The following is a 16,276-nucleotide window of genomic DNA, read 5'->3' as shown; positions in this document are numbered from 1 at the left end:
AAAGATCCAGAAGAGCCAATGATATTGAAAAAGAAGGACAAAGTTGGAAGATTGACACTATCTAGCTTCAAGACCTACTATAACTCTTTAGTAATCAAGATAGTGTGTTATTGGAGAAAGAATGGACAAATAGACCAATAGAACAAAATAGAGAGCCTAGAAATAAACCTAAAAATGTATAGTCGAACAATCTCTGATAAAGAGCAAAGGCAATACAATGGACAAAATACAGTCCTTTCTCAAATGGTGCTGGAACAATTGGATGTCCAGTTGTTAAAAAATTAGGTGCAGAACTTACACATTTCACATAGATTAACTCAACATGGATCACAGACCTAAATGTAAAATGCAAAACTATAAAATCCCTGGAAGATAGCATAGGGGAAAATCCAGATAACTTTGGGTTCGGTAGTGGTGTTTTAGATACAACATCAAAGTTATGAACTAGGGAAAAAATAATTGATAAGTTGAACTTAATCAACATTTAAAAATTCCACTCTGCAGAAGATATTGTCAAGAAGATGAAGAGATTAGTCACAGACTGGGAGAAAATATTTGCAAAAACACGTTTGAGAAGGGACTATTATCCAAAATACACAAGAATTCTTAAAACTCAACAATAAGAAAATAATTTAATTTAAAAATGAGCCAAGATCTTAATAGACCCTTAACTAAAGAGGATAGATAGATGGGAAATAAGCACATGAGATAGTCCACATCATATGTCAGCATGGAGATATAAATTACACAACAATGGGAAGCTACTCCATACCTATTAAAATGGCCAAATTAAAGAGTCTTGAAATCACCAAGTGTTGGCAAGGATATGGAATAACTGGAATTCTTATTGCTCTTGGGAATGCACAATGGTACAGACACTTTGGAAAATGGTTTGGTGTCCTACAAAACTAAACATACTCTTATCATATGATCCAGGAATTACACTCTTTGGTTTTTACCTAAAGGAGAAAAAAAACTTATGTCCATACAAAAACCTGCACACAAATGTTTACAGCATCTACATTCATAATTGCCAAAATGTGGAGGCAACCACAATGGCCTTTAGTAGGTGAGTGGATAAACTGTGGTGCACCCAGACAACGGAAACTTCCTCAGTGCTTTAAAAAAAAAAAGGATCATCTAGCAGACCATGAAAAGAGATGGAGGACCCGTAAATGCATTTTACTATGTGAAAGAACCAATCTGAAAAGGCAACTTACTGTATAATTCCAACTATGTGACATTCTGGAAAGGCAGAACTATGGAGACAGTAAAAAGACCAGTAGTTGTTAAGGATTAGGGAAGAGAGGGAGGGATAAAGAGGTGGCGCACACAAGATTTTTAGGGCAGTGGGACTATTCTGTATGATAACCTAATGGTGGATACATGTCATTATACATTTGTCCAAATTCATAGAATGTACACCAAGAGTGAGCTCTAATGTAAACTATGAACTTGGGATGATAATGCTATTGTTGGCTTTAAGCCTATGATTTCATTAAGTTTTCTGCTTTTTTCCTTTGTTTTTGTTATTCTTGTTTTTTTTTTTCCTACCTTTTTTGGGTTATTTGATTTTTTCTTAGTATTCCATTTATATTTCTTTGTTGCAGCTTTGACGTTTTCTTTGTACATTTTTGGTTAGTCTGGGGATTGAAATGGACATAGCTAATTTTTCACTGTTTAGTGGGAATCAATGCTTTACCACTTAGAGTATAGAAACGTTACCACTGTAGAGGTCCCTTTATCATCTCTTCTTCATGTTGCCGTTATCCTATGTATCACATCTACACACATGGAAAACCTCCTAAAAATGTTCTATTTTGTTTTCAACTGTCAAGCATATCTTCCAGAACTCAACAGGAGAACGAGAGTCTATTATATTAGGCACCTCTCAATATCATTCTCCCATAAGGGTCTTTCTCACATCACTCTGGTCCCTTGTTTCTTCCTGCAGCCTCTCTCCTGGCATCACATACCAGGAAGCCTGGATTTCACATTGCCATGACACAGGTGCTTCTCTTGGACCTTTTACTAAACTGTTAGGACCTCTGGCTTGGAGTTATTAAAGGTGTGATTCCTGCTTGTGAAACAATCATAAGCTGTGTTAAAGGGGCTTTTTTTCCCCCTTTGGAGACAGCAATAATAAGATCAGACGCAAGTGTTCATAAGTGACACCATGTAGATATCTACATTGTATTGTCCTCACATGATGCTTGCACCTGAAAATCATCCTGGTCTTTGGAAAGGAGAAAGTGAGAAACCAATATTAGAGTGACTTCCTCTCATATATATGCATACTTCTATTAATAGTACCCTGTGCAGCTCTGATATGCTACAGACCTTCCTGTCTTAGAAATGTCTCTCTTTGCACACACACATGCATAGATGCACACACATGTCCATTTCATTACTGAGCAATACAGAGGACATGCATGTTTTCTCTTGGCCTTGTAGGTAGTAGAGTGTATGCTTATCACGTGAGCACTAATTAAAGTGACCAACCATTTATCATGGGAACCAGAATATTTTTGAAAGTGAAAGGGGATGCTATTACTAATGCCAAGACCACTGGACCTCATGACGTGCATCATAAACACCACTGCAGCTGGGGTAAGTGACCAACCGTGATCTGAACCACCGCGAGGAGAAATCCGTGACAATAGTCTAAATCTCAGAGGATTCTAAGAGTGTAAGAGCAATCCCCAGAGATGAAGTAATTCAGCTATTCAGAACCTTGTCCCTGAGCTAGAAGAGGTTTCCTTGAGCGTGTCTCATCTTATTCACAATCACCCTGCAAAGGAGGTATTATTATTCCCACAACATAGATAAAGTAATGGAGGCTTGCAGAGGGAATACAAAATGTCCAAGATCGCCACAGCCAAAAACTTCATAGAGCTAATACGAGGACTTCGCCTTCCCTGATTCCAGACACAACCTGGAAGCTATACGAAGCTGTGGATTGCATGCAAATATCAGTGGCCTTGCATCAGACCTCAAGTTTCAGCTTCTGGTGCTCTACCAGCTGTGCGACCTTAGCTGACCTGTGTGATTACTTACAGTAGCACTGTGAGAATAGTAGCTTCTCACAAGCAGTGCTTGCCATGTGCCTGGCTCTGAGCTGCTTTCCTGTTGTTATCACATTCCTACCTCACACTAACCCCATCACATTTTGCAAATGAGGGAAATAGTCTGAAAGATCCTGGAAAAGTGCCCACTACATGGGAAATAATAAATGTAAGTTTCCCTTCACTCCTTACTACAGGTCAGAGCACAGTGCAGGTCCTGAACCATTTTGGGTTTCATAATATTGCTCTGGAAGATTTTTAAAATTGATCCCTTCTAATGAATAGGTCTCCTTCTGTTTTTCTAAAGGCTCAAGGGTTGCTTATTATATGGTTATTATGATGATGATGTCCAGAATCCCTCCCACTTTCTTGAAACCAATTTTGTCCCATGCCCTGGTTGTGGCCATGCATGAGAAACAGCAGGTGGTGCCAGATGACAGATGGTGTGGGAGCCCGTTCCCCGGTGGGAGGGGGCGCGAGTGAGGGAGCAGGCAGGCAGCTGCCAGGAGCTCTTCCCCTCTCGCTGGCGCCTCGCTCTCAGAAACTCCCAATCCAGACACAGGCAAGGCGCTGTCCTTTCAGCACCACAAGCTCGGGCTGAGGAGGGAGGACTCCTGGCCGTCCTCCTCCTCTTCAAATTGGCTTGAATCTGCTCTGACCCCCCAAGAGTGCATCACAGTAAGTAGGCATTTGTTTTTGTTATAACCACTCCTCAATATCCTCCGACCCTTTACCATCCCTTTCATCTCCACAACAATCCTATTTTGTCTAATAATGTTCCACCAGCAAGATTGACAAGAGAAATTCAGTGGTCTGGTTTTCTAGGGGTGGGGTGGGAGCACCATTTGACTTCCAAGGAAGCTTGAGAGAAATAAACGTGATTTGTTTATTTAGTTGGCAATCTTGCAATACGGGGGTTGCTAACTTTCCATGGAAGCAAAAAAAAAAAAAAAAAAAATGGCCCTTTGCTATTGAGGAAATGGAGGCATTCCATGGCTGAATAACAAGAGCATGTTCAAGCCAGCCTTTTTTTTGTTTTAGGAAATTGTATCTCCTGTACAACCTATGTATCATGTGAAAGGGTACAGTACTCATGGAGACACTGAATGTATTTATTGTGGTGTAGGGAGATTGCTGAAGAAAAGCCAACATAATAAAAAAGCAAAGTGGTAAGGTGTGGTGGTAAGGTGAAATTTTTCATACTGCAGGGTGACCCAGAATAATAGGATTTAATTTTGCAGTAAGAATAAGCTTTTCACTGAGATTATATGACTGTATTAGCTCTAGTGTCTTGGATTTTTTAAAAAAGCTTGTATGTTGTTGGTGTAAGTCTAGGATTTCCTTGAGTTTTCCTGAATTTGGGGGCTGTTGAACCTCATGGGCAGGTGGGATATTTTGATGATTAGAGAAGTTTTGCTGGATAATGAGAATCATGTCATGAAATCTAGCAGAAGATAGATAGATGGCTGATCTCTACACTGAAAGCCGAGTGGACCCGTTTAGGACACCACTGTTTTCTCTGTCATCAGCCAGCCCTCTCTTTCCCTGCTTCACCTCCCACTGTAACTAGAACCCCACTGTTTGCCTTAGGTCTGGGAAGAAAGGCGTAAGGATGGTGAAGCTGAACAGTAACCCCAGTGAGAAGGGAACCAAGCCGCCTTCGGTTGAGGATGGCTTCCAGACCGTCCCTCTCATCACTCCCTTGGAGGTTAACCACTTACAGCTGCCTGCTCCGGAAAAGGTAAAGCAGTTGCTCTTCTCCCCATCAGTCCCTCATGCTCCCCCCATCTCAGGAAATAAAGCAGCAAAAAATGCCACCTCTCCAAACCCTTTCATTCCCTCAGTCGAATATGTCCCCTTTCTTGTAAAATGTAGTCATTCCTTTCAGAGACATGACATCTCTTGTGTTATTTCAGGTTTATGGTAAGTGTTTACTCATTTTTTTTGTTCACATATACATACATGGGCAAGAAAATTAATCTTTCTTTTTTGAAGTTTTATCATAGCATATGAATATTAACAAGCTTGTGGATGGTGACAGAGAAAATTGTCTTGATTATCGGGGGGAGGTGTTTCAAAAATTCACTGGTATAGATTTGAGGACAGAGAATTGGATACAGTCCAACAAGCATTTAGTCTGCACCTGCTAAGGCCCTATCCCTGTGCTACAAGTTGGTTATGAAAGGCAAATTACAAAATCTCTATCTAGTGCAATGCTTAATATAATGCATCAGGGTAAATGCTATACCTGAGAATTTCACAGGTTATGAGAGCACAGGGGTGGAAACAATTAAATTCTCTTGGGGTGGGAGGGGACTAGAAGGACAGGTTAGGTAAACTGCAGAGGAGAACATTTGAATTTGGCTTGTAAAGATAGACCATAGGAGGAAAAAACATTTAAGACATATGCAAAGCATGGAGAGCTTTTGAGAAATAGCATGACTAGCGTAGAGCGTCTTTGGGGAGGCGTGGCTGGCGATGAATGAGTGGCTGATGGCACATCTCCTGACATGGGAGTAGTCCATGAGGAATGGAGGTGGGCACTTATACAAAGGTGGGCACGGATACAAAAGTTATCCCATGGGCAGAGCTGGGAGAAACATTATTGTTTAAGATCCAGTTGAGAGAACTTGGGGTTTTATATGTGAGCTTTTGCACACTGTGAGAGATAGATTTGGAGGTAAATGATGGAGTTCCCTGGCTGAAGAGCAAACAATGGATCATTCCATCTGTTTGATTTTCTCATTGGCATCTCCAGGAGGGCATTGTGTGTCTTAACCAATTGGATCTATCCAATGAACAGAAGAGGAGCCAAAGCTAGATAAAGGGCCTGGCTGATTGGCTGGGGGTTGAGTCATCTGTTTTGAAAGTGCAGAGGCTGTCAATATGAGAATGTGCATGGGGGTGGCAGAAATAAAGAATCCTTGAGCCATCCTGTGAGACTGATAAGGCTTTTTTTTTTTTTAAAGATTTTATTTATTTATTTGACAGACAGAGATCACAAGTAGGCAGGGAGGCAGGCAGAGAGAGAGGAGGAAGCAGGCTCCCCGCCTGAGAAGAGAGCCCGATGTGGGGCTCGATCCCAGGACTCTGAGATCATGACCTGAGCTGAAGGCAGAGGCTTTAACCCGCTGAGCCACCCAGGCACCCCTGATAAGGCTTTTAAAAATAAAATGTGAACAGGCACTTAACACTAAAGAAATGTGAAAGAACAGTATTAATTAGGTATCTGCTACATGGATAGCAGAGGCTCTCACTTTGGGACTGCATATTTGAAATCACCTGGGGGAGGCTTTGAAAATCTTGATATCTAGGCTGCACCCCAGAACAATTATATCAGAAGCTCTGGGGGCGAGGCCTAGGCATCAGTATTAATTAAATTCCCCCAGATGACTCATGCGTGCAGCCAAAGTTGAGAACTGCTGTCCTAGGTACACATTTCCCTCTGGAGTCAGGGATCATGCACTCAAATTTATAGGTGAAAAGGTGAAGGATCAGAGAAATTTGGTTAGTTACCCCAGCTCACAGAAGGAGTAAGTGGCAATGCTAGAATTTGAACCCAGATATAATGGAAATTGGAAAGGAGCAAGGGGATATTTTCTTGAAGTCTCGTGAGGCTTCAGGAAGATTCTTCACCCTTCTGCCAACTGCTACTGCCTGGAAGATCTGCATGTTCCTAAAAAGGATGCAAGGAAAAGGGATTGTGGTGAGATCACCCTTCTCACCATCCCTAGACACACGGCAAGTCATCCTCATACTATGGCCTCTGTCTCCCCTCACTCTCCCATCCCACCTTTTTGCCTTCAAGGGCTCCCTTCTCTTCTTTAGAGAGGAAAAGACACAATAACCATGGAGTTCTTAGTCCAGATGAACAAAAAGTGTGTCCCAAAGCCTGAAGGACAAACACACGGGGGACCTGCACGCATGGAAAGGGAATGCAATGCATCTCAAAAGATGCAATTCCCTACAGGGGCACATCCTCACAGGGGTACATTACAGACTCTTTCTGATGTTCATGACCAAGTCTTCCTACCAGGCACCTCCATTTCCTCCTTTGTGAAGGGGGGTCGCCCTTACCTCACAATGGTCAGAACAAAGTTAGATACAGGCTCATATGTAAAGTGCCTGGCACAAAAATAACTATAAAAGAATAATAACGACCATTTTCAAGTGCTTCCTATATACTAGATTCTGTTCTAAGACAAATGTACATGCGTGCGTGTACCCCCAAATCGTGCGCATGTGTGTGCACACACGCACACACACAAACACACTTTTCTTTCACCCTGTCAGTAGTTAATAGGACTCAATAAAGAAGTTGCTATTTTAATCCAATTTTTAAAGATGACAAAACTCAGAAATGGAATGGTAAAGTAACTTCCCAAAGCACATAGTAAGCATCCTGGCGATGTCTAGAGAACCCAGAACCCAGGCAGTGTTGTTCCAGAATCTTCCACTTCAGCAGGAACAAGGAAGCCAGTTGGCCTGGGAGTCCACATACTTGGGCTTTAGCTCCAATTCAGTTACCAGCCCACAGTGTGACTCGTGTAACTTGTTTCTCCTCCGTCAGGCCTCTGTCTACTCTTCTCTGAGTGGGAAATGGTAGTAGCAGTTTTCTGTGCTAGTATTTTGATTTTCTAATATTTACAAGAGTAGACAAGTTTTCCCCTGACATTGGAACAGATGTGTTAGAAGTGAATTGCACTCAAGAAGCCAAATGGGTCCTCCAAATGTTTAGCTAACAACACAGACTCTGAAGCTACCTCACTAGGAGGGCGCCCATCTCTGCCCCCCTTTTACTATTTTTACCTTGGCTGATGACTTGAAGCAAGTTTCCTCCACGGCCTCAGCCTCCTCATTGTGAAGTGGGGATGATAATATTGGGACGCAGGTCACAGGACTGTAGGGAAGGGGATGTGAGTCCTGACACACTCTTTGGTTAGGTTCCAGTCAGATGGTGAGTGTTTGAAGCTAAAATGTTCATTAGAAAGAAGTATATTTGACCCCATTATTAAATCATGTGGGGTTTTTGTTTTTGAAACTGTAAAATACAGAGTGTGCTTGGTGTGTGATACTGGTAATAATCTTTGGATTTGCACACTAAATGCACTTTAGTATGGAGTCTGTGAGTTTCAGGGTTGGGGGAAGCTTTTGGAGGCCAAATGGAGAAATGAACATGTCTGAAGCTCTTGCGCTGGGCTGGGAATGGACCACACAAGGCATTCATATCTGTTTCTTCAGTTAATCTTCTCAATGGCCCTATGAGGGGGATTTTTGTGCACCCATTTCACTGATGGGGAAATTGAGGCTCACGTCGATGGAGTGGCTTGCCCAAGTGCACCTGAAACCCCAATTCTCCCTCTGCACTGTGCTGCCCTCAATAACGAGAAGCCTCCCATCTCCAAGAGTGCTTCCTCCGGCTCTACACCCCTCATCCATGGCCACGTTCCTCCTTAGTCTTCCTGGACCAGCTGGTGGGGGCTGGGTGTGATCCCCCAGAGAGAACACCCTAGCCTCCAATGCTCCTGCCCTGCCCAGTACTAGAAGGGTTGCTGTCTGCGTCAGGAGAGAGATGGGCTAGCTTCCTACCTTGTCTAGCACTCTAATCAAATCCTCCACACTGCACAATGCCAAGGTTGCCTTAGAGTTTCCTATACCTTCCAGGGTGGTTCATGCTTCTTCCTCCTTGCACATGCCATTCCCTGTACCCAGAATGGCCTTGTCACCTCTTGCCTGTCTGTTAAGCCAGTACTCATCTTCCTAAACCCAGCTGAGAAGGCAGCTCTCCTGGGCGCCTTCAGTAGCTGCCCATAACTATAGCTATGGTTTTACTTATCCCCATGGAAGGTACCTATTCCCTCACTCGCTCACTCACTCACTCATCCAGCACAACTTGTGAGGCATCTTCTATGTACCAGGCACTGTGCCAGGCTATGGATACCCAGCCATAAAAAGCCAGGCCTAGCCACTGCTTTCATGGGCCAGTCCAGTGGGGAAGAGGGATTTCAAACAAGCCATCATACAAACAGACACAAGAAACACGAGCTAAAAGAAGGGCTATTAGGGAAAGAGTACAGAGCTGTGATGTGAGAGAGGATAGGACTCGAGAGACCTAACAGTGATGGAGGCTGATCAGCTATGTCCTCCTGAGGAAGGAGCCCTGCCTGAGACCCGGAGGTTGGGTGGTTAAAGGAGTAGGGGCCTGGGGTCTAGTATGTGGCCAGGCATTGAGGGAGTTGGAGGAATAGGCAGGAAAGTAGGTGGGCTGGGCACACCGAGTGAGGGGGAGAGATTTGGGAGGTGAGGGGAGGTGGGCACAAGTTCATGGGGGGCTTAGTGTATTTTTTTTTTTTGGAGGGGTTTAAAGCAGGAGAGTAATGGGATCAGATTTGTATTTAAGGAAGATTCTTCTGGCTGCCGTGGGCCACGCTAGGGGTGAGGGACTCATGCTGGGTCTCCTCTTCCTCATTTTTCCTAAGGTGCCCTCCTCGCAGCACCAGTGTAGTTTCCTTAAGACAGAGGTGACTGGTTCCCTGCAGCATGCGACCATGAGAGAAAAGAGTGGAAGGCAGGAGGTCAGCTAGAAGGCCACTGCCATGTTCATGAAGGAGGATGGGGGAAGCTAGGGTAGTCGCAGTGGGAATGAGGAGGTGGTACATTTAGGCTGACTTGGTGTCTGGTTGGCATTGAGGAGATTTGCCCACTAGGCCCGAGGGCCTTGACTCGACCTCATCATGCATCCTGGCATGGAACAAGCAGTGGGAAGTGCTGGCTGAGTGAGACCCCCCATCCTTTGCATAGCCTAAAGCAGGCTTGGTTTCTCCACTTGACGGATGCAGGAAGAGACTTGAACCTAAGCAGTTGGGTGACTTTTTCAAACCATGAATGCAAGCTCTTGAGAAGTTGAAACATCAGTCAGCAGATACCAAATTCTGGGACATGTCTGTGGGGCCCTGTTGCCTTTGGTGTGTCTAAGTGAGCACATTTTTTTTTTTTTTAGATTTTATTTATTTATTTGACAGACAGAGATCACAAGTAGGCAGAGAAGAAGACAGAGAGGGAGGAGGAAGCAGGCTTCCTGCTGAGCAGAGAGCTGGATGTGGGGCTCGATCCCAGGACCCTGAGATCATGACCTGAGCCGAAGGCAGAGGCTTTAACCCACTGAGCCAGCCAGGCACCCCTAAGTGAGCACATTTAACCCGGATATCCCCACAACCCATCTGTGAGGTTGCAGCCATTATTGCCATTTTATAGATGCAGAGACTAACTCAGAGAGGTGAAATGCTGTGCTAGGACACCAAAAAGAAAACAGTGCATCCCAGATCTACACACAGGTATGCTGGGAGATGCCAACTTCTGAGCAGCAGGTCTGCAGAAAGCAAGCCACAAACGGGCACAGACCCACCTTGGCAAAGCCCCAGATGAATCATGTATTTGACAAATCAGCAACCAAGCTCTGGGCAAATGTACCTTTCCTTTCTACTGATTCTTAAGTCTTTGCATGTCCTGGATGAGGTTGGCCCACTAGCTTGTGGGAGGAAAAAAATGCAGTTGTTTGGAGATCCAGTAATGAGGTTTGATACACTTTGTATTTTGCATGGTAAGCCACATGAGCTTTGCCATCATTGAGGCCCGGGTTCAGATCTCAGCTAAGCTATTTTCTTACTGTGTGGCTTTAAGCAAGTCACTTAGCATCTCTGGGCTTTTTTTTTTTTTTTTTTTTTACAACTGTAAAATGAGCGTAATATCTACATACTAGGGTTATTGTGAGGAAGAAGCATGAAAATTGTCTAATGGCACACAAATGGTGCTTTAAAAAAAAAGATTTTATTTATTTACTTGACAGAGATCACAAGTAGGCAGAGAAGCAGGCAGAGAGAGAGGAGGAAGCAGGCTCCCTGTCAAGCAGAGAGCCATATGCGGGGCTCGATTCCAGGACCCTTGGATCATGACCTGAGCCAAAGGCAGAGCCTTTAACCCACTGAGCAACACAGGCGCCCAAAAAATGGTGCTTTACTGATGTAATTGATGAATATATGTCCTAAAGTTCACGTTTTCAAAAGATAACTGTAAAAATGAAACATGCTATAAATGGAGTTTCCAAGGTGAAGGCACACGGTATCCAACAATGTGGACCTGGACAGATGTGGCCAAAGGAGATGACTCTCTTGTCACTGAGTCTGTCCTGCATGTCTTCTTGGCATCTCCGGTGGCTTTATCAGAGGGTTCTTTTTCTCCCTGAAGCACAGGATCAGAGAACCATCAGCCATTCCCTAGGGAGCAGCAAAAATGCTCATCTCTGCACATCTGAGGTTCACAGAGCCCCCTTGTTCTGCTCTTCAGACACTCTCAAGAGACAGATTATAAATCACCATGAATTGGGGCAAAGGCTCCAACCAGGCAATTCCAGCAAATAGATTGAAAAATGACCATGAGGCATATTTAAAATTCTTTATAATTTTTTTTCCATTTTATTTATTTTTTCAGCGTAACAGTATTCGTTGTTTTTGCACAACACCCAATGCTCCATGCAAAACGTGCCCTCCCTATTACCCACCACCTGTTCCCCCAACCTCCCACCCCTGACTCTTCAAAACCCTCAGGTTGTTTTTCAGAGTCCATAGTCTCTTATGGTTCGCCTCCCCTTCCAAATTTTTTTTTAATAAACATATAAAATTCCTTATAATTTTAAGCCAAACATAACTTTTTACCTATTAGATTGGCAAAAAAAAAAAAAAAAAAGAGCCCACCCTGAAAACCAAAAAATGACACAAAAAACCCCGCCCCGGGGCACCTGGGTGGCTCAGTGGGTTAAGCCGCTGCCTTCGGCTCAGGTCATGATCTCAGGGTCCTGGGATCGAGTCCCACATCGGGCTCTCTGCTCAGCAGCGAGCCTGATTCCCTCTCTCTCTCTCTGCCTGCCTCTCTGTCTACTTGTGATCTCTCTCTGTCAAAAAAAAATAAATAAAATCTTTAAAAAACAAACAAACAAAAAAAACCCCACCCCTACAACATTTGATAATGTCCAGTATTGCTAGCACTGAGGCAGAGCCGATCTAATAGACTGTTTGTTGGTTATATAATTTGGTGCAATGTTTTGCAGAGGGTGTTTTGACATTGTTTATAAAATTTAAACTATATGTACCATTCAATTGGGAAGTTATCTTATGGATATATTCTTTCAAGTATGCAAAGGCTTATGAATAAAAAAGAAAACCTGTGAACAACTGGAATGTTCCATGAGACTGGGCTGGTTAGATGAACCCTAGCGCATGGGCGTGGAATACCAAGTGGTTGCTAGGAGAACGAAGCGTTCCTGCTTGTGCTAATGTGGGAGGAGCCACAGACACAACAGCTCTGTTAAAACAGCTCTAAAGAACATGGCACGGAGTGATCCCATTTGTGGAAACACATCTGTGTGTATGTTTTGTTCTTATCATTCATAAAACAATTTTGGACAGACGCACAAGAAACCATTAAACGTTGAGGGAGTAGGGATAGAGGTTGGAGGGTGGACTGTTTGAAGACTTTCATTCCATATTTTTCATACTATATTTTTATCATGGCATGTATCAAATTTTCTACTTTAAAGAAAATCACCACCCCCCATTCTCACAGATGGTGAGACAGTCTTGGAGCACGGAAGTGACTTGCTCACACTCACACACGGAGCAAGCTGGTATCCCTGCACGTAGAGGAAGGCATTATAGCAGTGAATTTGAATTTGAACACTAACTCTACCACCTGCTTGCTGTGTGACCCTGGGCAGGTTTATTAACCCCCCTGTTCCTCTGTTTCCTCGCAGCTAAAATGACAACAATAATCTCTTCCTGTAAGAACTGTTTTGGGGGTGAAACGAGAAAGTGCATGTCGAGTCGTTCACCCCAGTGTCCAGCGCAGAATAGATGCCAGAGCAAGGCTGTTGTTGTTACCGTTGTTGCTTATTACCATTGTCAGCAGTTTGGTCCCAGAATCAGGATCACTTTGCAGAGCACAGGGCTGGCCCTAGGCCTGGAGGAGTGCTGAGCACTGTAGTGGGCTGAGCCTTTGGACCACAGAGGACAGGCCCAGAGGCAGATCTGCAGATCTCTACTATAAAGATGCCAGCCCCGGTAGCTAGTTTCCTTTCACAACAGGAGCTGGAGCCCTCCCCATACCCCCAACCCTAGAGAGGAGCACCTCATCTCCCTGGGTGCTATACCCTGCCATGGGGTCAGGCAATCATGGGCATAGTGGACTGACCGTTGCATTTGAGGCCATATCGGCCCACCTTCTCTTCTGCCTCTGAAAAAATAAAAGTACAGCAAGGAAAAGAGACCTACTTGATCCTGTGGAAAGAGTCCCAGACTGGGAGTGAGCAGGCCCTTACTAGAGTCTTGCTTCTGACCCAGGCTTGCTCTGTGACCTGTAGCAAATTCCTTCCCGTCTCTGGGCTCCGTTTTCCCCAGCTGAGAGTTGATGGGGTTGGACAACACTACCACTAATGTCTTCTGAGCCCTGTGTTCTGGGCCCTTGCCAAGCTTTGAGGGCCCAAAGAAAGAGACTCGAACCCAAAAAGATGGAGCACGGGTTGAGTGGTGAGCTGGGGAAACGGGAGAAGTTCCCAACTAAGTATTCAAGCCCCATCTGGACAATTTCACCTTGTCTCTTTACAGATATGATTTATTCATTCAACAGTATGTATGGATCCCTCTTATGTACCAGGTGCCACAAGATCAGAGTTTGAGTGTGGTCATTCTTGAATGGTGACGTTCCTAGTGGGTGGCACTTGGATCTGAACCAGAAGCTTCGATTCAAGATTTGACTTTGTTTCTTAGTGGCCTTGTGAGGTTATGAGGTCATTTCTGCTCTCCAAGACTCAGGTTCCCCATCTGTAGAATGGGGATAATCATTCCTAATTCAGAGTGATTGAGAGGGTTTCCTGTGTTATAGGATGTAAAGCTTTTGGCACAATGGTAGTGGGTACCTATTTTATTTTTAAATTTTTTATTTGGGGGGACAGAGAGAGAGAGAGAGAGGAAGGGCAGGGGGAGAGAATCTCAAGCAGACTCCCTGCTGAGACAGAGCCCAACTCAGGGCTGGATCCCAGGACCCTCAGATCACGACCTGAGTGGAAATCAAGAGTCAGAATCTTACCCGACTGAGCCACCCAAGCTTTCCTGGGTACCTGTTTTAAAACAATGATAAGAAAGAGCAGGGTCATCTTGAGTTTGAACCATCAGTTCAACCACTTTGCAGTCATTTGACCATAGGTAAGGGATCGAATTCTCTGAGGCTAAATTACCTCATTTGAAAAATGGGAATCGTAACGATTTTAAAGGAGATACATGAAGATCAGAGAGAAGGTTGTGAGGAGAGTTATGAGAAGTAACAGAATACACTCAGTAGGCCCCTTAGAACAGTGCCTGGCACATAGTAGGTGCTCATCAGGTTCACTGTCCTGCTCCGAACTTCTCCCTTCGCAGCAGGGATGAGCCACAGGGTACAGCTTAGATCTATTTTTGGGCTGCGCAAGTCCGGCTCGTAGAAATACAATCTTGCTCCTGTCAGCACTTCTGCACCTTTATTTATTGTTCTTGCCAATCCTGGGGCCTCTCCATGTGGGAACCTCTTTATTATTGATAATCCTGGGAAGTAGTATTTTAAATTTTTATGATCTGTACTTGCGCCATCTGAACCACCATGTATTATCTGGCCTTGCCAGTGAAGGGGGACTAGATCTAGACGAGGGGTCTTTGGGGATGAATAATTCATCCCATTTTCACAATGCCAATTATGTTAAATTATGTTCTTCATATCAGCCGCTGACAGGACAATGGGGACTGATGTATAAATATGAAAACAAATTTATCTCTTTCCCAAATCCACAATGGTATTTGAGAATCTGGAGGTTCATTTTTCCAAATATTTGTAAAACCCCACTTTAAATGATAAAAAGAGTAGAAGGGATTTTTCCTCTTCTCTCTCCACTCCCCCCAACCCTTCTGTCATTAATCAAGAGCTCAGGGCTTCATTTTTCCCCACTTTTTTTTTCAACTGCAGAGAATAGAGCCTTTCTTTGCCAATGTATTTTCTCTTCTCTCTTTCTTTGCTTATGTAAGCTGATTCCTCTAAGGTACAATTAATGATTGGCTAACATTTTTTATGCTTGCCCTTTCACAGTGCTAAAAAAAAAAGCAATTATTGCCATATCTTCTTTTATAGAAGGGAAATGTTTCTGGCTCCCCTCCATGGGAACAGAACACCAAATTTTGTGACACGCCCAGTAGCTGGTTGATTCCAGTAACTCTGGAGGGTTGTGTTTCTCCTGTTCTCTACATCTTTCCAGTGTATCCTACTGTGGCCAGAGGCTTCTCCATTACCTATAATAGGCATCTGGAAAGCCACTCTCTGGTTTATAATCCTTCTTTGGCCTTTCACTGCTTTCAGGTTAATCCTCAAAATGCTTGGTGTGGCATTCGGAGCCTCTGTTTACCCCTCACTCCACCTGCCCTGTGCTCTGGCCACTCAAAACCACTCCCTGTGGCTCTTCCATGTGTCAGCCTCCTGAGTGTCTTCTGAACATATGCTGGTATATACTGTTTCCTTGGTCTAGAAACCCCTTTTCCCTAAATTTGGGGAGGCAAGCATGGAAACAAGAAGCTGGCCAGACAAACCACTCATGGAGAGAGGACAATGCTCTGGACTAGAGTGGTGGCTGTGTGACTGGACAGATGGGTTGATTTGAGAGAAGTTTTTGAGAAGCAGAGCTGGTACTGAAATGGATTTGGAGGGTGACGGGAAGGGAGGAGTCATGGGAGAATTCCTGTATTTTATTTGACATAAGCACTGGCATGGGTAATGCTGCTATTTTGGGAGGATGACTTGGGGAAGAAATGTTGAGGGGCAGGTGGATCTAGGAGCCCAAGGACTTTGCTGTAGACATGGTATATTTAGGCGGGTTGGTCCACGGGCAAATGTCCATTAGGGTAATCTGAGTGCTGGATGAAGTCTGAATTAAGTTCTAAGGATAAAGATGGACTTGTAAGTAATACAAGTGTGAACACTCAGAGGGTGTGTAGGAGGGAAGCATGCCCATGACCTCACCCTGAGAAATTCTAACATTGAGAGGTCAAGAAGAAGGGGAGGATCTTGAAAGGGAAACTGAGGAGAGCTGGTCAGTGAACAGGAAGAGAACCAAGAAAGATACAGCCATGGATGCAAAGGAGAAG

The 16,276-nt window shown here is 44.1% G+C and overlaps 1 protein-coding gene across 1 annotated transcript in view; it reads left to right on the top strand.

Moving 5' to 3' along the window:
- The first annotated feature begins 3,588 nt into the window (after positions 1 to 3,588).
- NSG2 (neuronal vesicle trafficking associated 2) overlaps positions 3,589 to 16,276 on the top strand; it is a 53,036-nt gene continuing 40,348 nt past the window's right edge. Inside the window, exons 1-2 of the mRNA XM_045998823.1 lie at positions 3,589 to 3,743; positions 4,656 to 4,806. Of these exons, the coding sequence (XP_045854779.1) occupies positions 4,678 to 4,806 (129 nt within the window). The 5' untranslated portion in view covers positions 3,589 to 3,743; positions 4,656 to 4,677. The remainder of the gene's footprint in view (positions 3,744 to 4,655; positions 4,807 to 16,276) is intronic.

The sequence above is a fragment of the Meles meles genome, chromosome 3, assembly GCF_922984935.1.
Source record: "Meles meles chromosome 3, mMelMel3.1 paternal haplotype, whole genome shotgun sequence".
Classification (NCBI taxonomy): Eukaryota; Metazoa; Chordata; class Mammalia; order Carnivora; family Mustelidae; genus Meles; species Meles meles.
Note: the sequence above shows the minus strand (reverse complement) of the source record. Positions and strands in the feature narration are given on the sequence as shown.